This window comes from Numida meleagris, chromosome 26, assembly GCF_002078875.1.
Source record: "Numida meleagris isolate 19003 breed g44 Domestic line chromosome 26, NumMel1.0, whole genome shotgun sequence".
In the NCBI taxonomy this organism is placed as follows: domain Eukaryota; kingdom Metazoa; phylum Chordata; class Aves; order Galliformes; family Numididae; genus Numida; species Numida meleagris.
In genome coordinates, this window is record NC_034434.1 from 3,863,023 (window position 1) to 3,868,046 (window position 5,024).

The following is a 5,024-nucleotide window of genomic DNA, read 5'->3' on the forward strand; positions in this document are numbered from 1 at the left end:
GTGTGTATGCCCTGTGTACATTGCTCCCCAGACGCCGTGCATTGCCCCACGGATGCAGTGCCCGCCATGTATGTCCTGCCCTTCATTGCCCCCCCGAGGCGGCTGTGCTCACAGCGCTGTGCGTCTAGGAGGAACCCTGTGTTACTGGGGGGCACTGACCCATGTGCTGCCCGCCGTGGGGCTGCCGGGCCCCCAATCCCTGTATCGTGGTGCTGCGTGCTTGCCCCCCAGTCCCGACTCTCATCTGCACAGCCTGCAGAAGCCTAAAAATACTCCTCCTCCCCCCCCGCAGCCCTGTGCCTGGGGGGGGCTCTGGGATGCAGCTGGAACAAAACACATCTCAGGGTGTCCTGGAGCCGGGGTGTTTGCCGCAGAGCCCGCCGAGCTGTCGCTCCTCCGCGCCCAGCAGGGCTGTGAATGCGGCTTTCTAATAAAGACCGCATCTAATTACGAACCGCATCCTTGAGCCCGAGCGCTCGGAGAGGATGCGGCAGAGTTGGAGCGACTCTGCCACCGCTGCTCGTCACGTGCCAGGTTTGTCACGGCCGATGCCCTGCTGCAGCGGGGACGGGCAGCACTGCTGGGCGAGGAGCAGCCGGGCAGCGAGGGGCCATCTTGTGCTGCTGGGGCATCTCAGGCCGTGCAGCTGCACACCTGCCATGCCCGGCTTCCCTGTCGTTAGCATTACAGGGGTGCATTGTGTGCAGCGCGCAGACATCGTCGCCCTGCGATGTCTGGGTCTCTGCTCTCAGCCTCCCATCTCCAGCTCAGGAGAGTGAGCATGAGTTAGTGATGGCACTCAGTGTGCATAGCGAAACCCACAGCATCCCTCAGCCCACTGGTTCCTGGGGTGTGGGGACAGCACCAGGGGTGCAGGTGCTGCTTGGGGCGTCCTGCGATGGCAGAGCCCTTCCTGCAGGCAAGCCGTGGGTGCTGCGGGTTGGCTCTTACTGGGGGTATTTCCCCTGCTTGCCCACGGCTGCCCCTCAGCGCGCATCTGAGCCGTGCTGTTACTGTGTTCCAGCTCCTTGCGCGCATCGAGCGCATGGAAAGAAGAGTGCAGCTGGTAAAGAAGGACACCGAGAGAGAGAAGCACAGGATCTTCCAGGGCTTCGAGGTGGACGAGAAGGCTGAAGCAGAGGCGTGCGAGAAATTGCCGCTGGAGTGCCCGCAGGAACTGCTGGAGCCCTCGCAGACCCTGCAACCCAAGCACTTCCCCTATGGCCGGAATGGGAAGGGGCATAAAAGGTAGAGGGTGCTGTGGGGCCGTGGGTGGGGCGTGTGGGGAAGTCTGGGGCTCACCCAGCCCGGCGTTGGCTGCGGATTTCCCTTTCTCCTGCCTCCGCTCCAGCCAGGCTCGGTCTCATTGTGTTTGCCTGTTCTGTTTGCGGTCCTGCTTTTGATTAAAACCCCCGAGATGCGTGTTTGTGGTGTCTGGCACCCACACGCCTCTCCCGTGTGTGCAAGTGCTCTTAAAAATAAAGTGGCGGTGACGCACCCGAGAGGGAAGAAGTCTTGAAATTGGTGGAGCAGCGGCTGGGAGCTCCGGTGTGCTGCAGCTCAGCCGTCCTTTCTCTTGCAGGAAGCCAGCATTTGGGAGCGCAGAGAGGAAAACGCCCGTTAAGAAGCTGGTGTCCGAGTTCTCGAAGGTGAAGGGTAAAACTCTGAAGCACTCTCCGGTGAAAGAGGAGTCGAGTGGCTCTTTGTCCGAAACTGTTTGCAAACGAGAACTGCGGAGCCAAGAGACTCCAGAAAAAAACAGGTCGCTGCTGGAGACCCCGCTCAGACCCTCTGCTCCGCTGAAGGGCCCCAGCAGCCACCCCAAGGAAAAGGGCTTCTTCAGCGAGATAGACGATCTGCCCTACCTTTCCACCACGGAAATGTACTTGTGTCGCTGGCATCAGCCCCCCCCATCACCGTTGCCGTTACGAGAGCCCTCCCCAAAGAAGGAGGAGACTGTAGCAAGTAAGCGATGGAGAGCCTGCGTGCTGGGTGTGCAGGCAGGGCCGGCAGCTGATGGACCGCTGCCTGCCTCGGGAGCCCTGTGCCCTTCCCCAGAGCCGGCACAGAGCGGCGCCCCGGACACGGTGGAGATGTGGAGCAGGTCATCCGCACCGCCCGAGTGCTCCAGGCCCCTTCTCTGGCCTGCACTGCCTGTGCTGGGCAGCAGGGCAGGGGGCTCCGGGCCCCGCTCCATGTATCAAACCACCCTGGTTTCCAGCGCAGCCTTTGTGCCTGTTTAAGCAATTTCCTGTTGGTGGTTGGGAACTGTGTTGCTGGGCTGATGAGGCTGCGGTGCGATGTGCTCGTTCCTCACCAGAGCGCCCGGGCAGAATCCCGGCCTCCTGCTGGGCCGCCTCTTCCTGGGTATGCAGAGTGCAGCCTGACTTGGTGAAGGAAAAGCCCTGAGCTCTGCAAGGTGCCCAGCACACAAATGGAGGGAGCATGGTGGGAGCAGGGAGCTGCTGGGTTTGCTGCATTGCCAGCTGTCTGCAAATGCTGGATAGCAGAATGTCCTGTGAGTGAGGAGGAGACTTCCGCATTCCCTCCCAGCGCCTCAGGTCTGCTGCGAGAGGCAGGGCAGCTTCCAGCCCTCCCTGTGCTGCTGATCCGGGGCGGCCTGTCTGGAGCCTTCTGGTGCTTGGGACTGGTGGCGTAGAGCGAGCCCACGGTGCCTCTGTGCTGGGTTAACATCTGAACCTTCCCCCTACAGTTCCATCTTGGAGGGACCATGTTGTGGAGCCCCTGCGAGACCCCAACCCCTCAGACATCCTGGAGGTACGTATGAGTCATGGCTGGCTCGGTGTGTGTGGTTGGGTGTGCAGAAGATGTCACCACCGGGACCGATGTCCCAGCAATCCCCCTGGCTGTTGTACTGCTCCAGGGAAGTAACTCAGAGCGCTTGTTGTGCTTGTGGGGCTGGGAGCCTGTCATCCTTTCTTCATTTGCCTTAAACCACGGAAGGGCTCCTCTGGGGCTGTTGGGCTGGAGTAGACTGCGCTGTAGTTTGGGACAGGCAGAGGGTGAAGGCACGTGCAGCGGGTGAGGGGGACAAATTGGTGCTGAGGGGAGCGCCCATCTCCCTTTCTCTTTATGCAGAACCTCGATGACAGTGTGTTTTCCAAACGGCATGCAAAACTGGAGCTGGATGAAAAACGAAGGAAAAGGTAGGAATAAACGCAGTGCTGCAAACAATGCTCCTGCTGGCATCCAGCCTGCAGCTCCTCACTGCCTCGGACTTGCTGTTTTCCAGATGGGACATCCAGAGGATCAGGGAACAAAGAATTTTACAGCGACTGCAGCTCAGAATGTATAAAAGGAAAGGAATTCAGGAGTCGGAGCCTGAAGTTACCTCATTTTTCCCTGAACCAGATGATGGTAAGTGCCTGGCGGTGCCGGGGCACGCGGGGAGCGCTGCCTGCCCTCTGCAGCTCTGTGACGCCGTGTGTCTCCCACAGTGGAAAGCTTGCTGATCACCCCCTACCTGCCTGTCGTTGCCTTTGGCCGCCCCTTACCCAAACTGACCCCACAGTGAGTACAGAGGGGCACTGGGGGTGGGGCTGGGGCATCGCTGGCATCACCCACATGCAGATGGTGCTGTGGGGTGCTCAGCGCCGGCTCTGCCTGCAGGAACTTCGAGCTGCCGTGGCTGGATGAGCGCAGCCGCTGCCGGCTGGAGGTGCAGAAGAAGCAGACTCCCCACCGGACCTGCAGGAAGTAGCAGCGCAGCGGAGCCGGGAGCTCTGTACGTTGCTGAGTCCCTGCCCTCTTTGTTCTCGTTCAGGGATGGTTTTGTTCCCTCCATGCCCTGGTTTTGTTCTCTTGTTTTCTTTTCAACACGTTTCAGACTCGTCCCCGCTGGCTGTGCTTTGAGCTGGGGTTTCTCTCCCATTTGTGTTCCTCCCTCCTCAACAGCCCCGCGTTCAGCAGGGGGGTGGGAGCCTCCTGTGGGTCCCAGCGTCCCCAGCCCAGGGCGGGCAGGGACCGGGCCCTGCCTGTGCTCCCTGGGGCAGCCCCTGAACGGGGGCCCGGCACTGGGCTGCGGCTGCGCTGGCCCTGCTCTGGTATTGAGTCAGGAAACGGCGCGGAGCAGCCGCCTGAGGCTGAAGCTTCCGTCAGCCACCGCCTTTGTGTTGTTCCTGTTGAGTGGCTGTAACGTGGTTGGAGGAGAGTTTAAAAAGGAAACAAAAACAAAACTTTTTTTTGTGTGTGTGTGTGTGTGTGTGTGTGTGTGTGTGTGTGAAATAGAAATCCTATACGCACAATGTTGGTTCTTTTTTAATTTAAGCCTTCTGAGGGCGGCAGCGCGGGCACTGACCCGGCTCCCCCCCCCCCCCCTCGTGCTGTGCCAGGAGCAGCCCCTTGCTCTCCCAAGCTGTTCCTGTGGGTGCAGTGCTGGAGGGGGCTGCTCGCTGCTTCCCGCAGCTGAGCGGCAGGACGCTTGTTAAAAATGTTAATAAAACAACAAAAAAAAACCCCGCCCTGCCGTGTGCGTGCGGCCTGGCCTGGGCCTTCCCCCGGGCCCTCCCCCGCGTGCCTGGGTCGCTGTGTAAATACTCCCGGTGCTGACTCAATGGAGACGTTTTGTTTATTTTTTTTTTCCCCTCCATTTTTGTTTTTTCAATAAAAGCGGAAAAACAACGGCTGCGTGTCAGTGCGTGCCTCTCCCCGCGACCTCTGGCCTCGGCGCCGTCTCGCGCGTGACGTCACTTCCGCCTCCGGGCCGTGCCCTCGGCGCGCGCCTGCCCCCTGCCGGGGAGCGGGAACCGCCGCGGGGGCCGACGGGAGCGCGCGCCGCGTGACGTCACCGCGCGCGACGGCCGCCGGGAGCCGTAGTCCGTTCCCGTGGTGCCTCGCGGCGCCGCCCGCCCCCGCGGCTGCTCCAAGATGGCGGACCGGCGGCGGCAGCGCGCCTCGCAGGACAGCGAGGACGACTCGGACTCGGCGGCTTCCGACAGCGGAGACTCCGCCGCTAGCGCCGCCCGCTCCCGCTCCGGATCCGGCTCCGCTTCGCCGCGGCCCTC

At 61.5% G+C, this 5,024-nt stretch overlaps 1 protein-coding gene across 1 annotated transcript; it reads left to right on the plus strand.

Annotated features, from left to right (window-relative positions):
• MSL1 (male specific lethal 1 homolog) lies at positions 1,025–4,462 on the plus strand (the record flags this gene model as incomplete). Its single annotated transcript, XM_021378208.1, is given in 7 exon segments — positions 1,025–1,248; positions 1,583–1,965; positions 2,714–2,778; positions 3,100–3,167; positions 3,254–3,378; positions 3,459–3,531; positions 3,631–4,462. Coding segments are annotated over 7 exon segments (1,029 nt in total), but the record flags the coding sequence as incomplete, so codon positions are not given.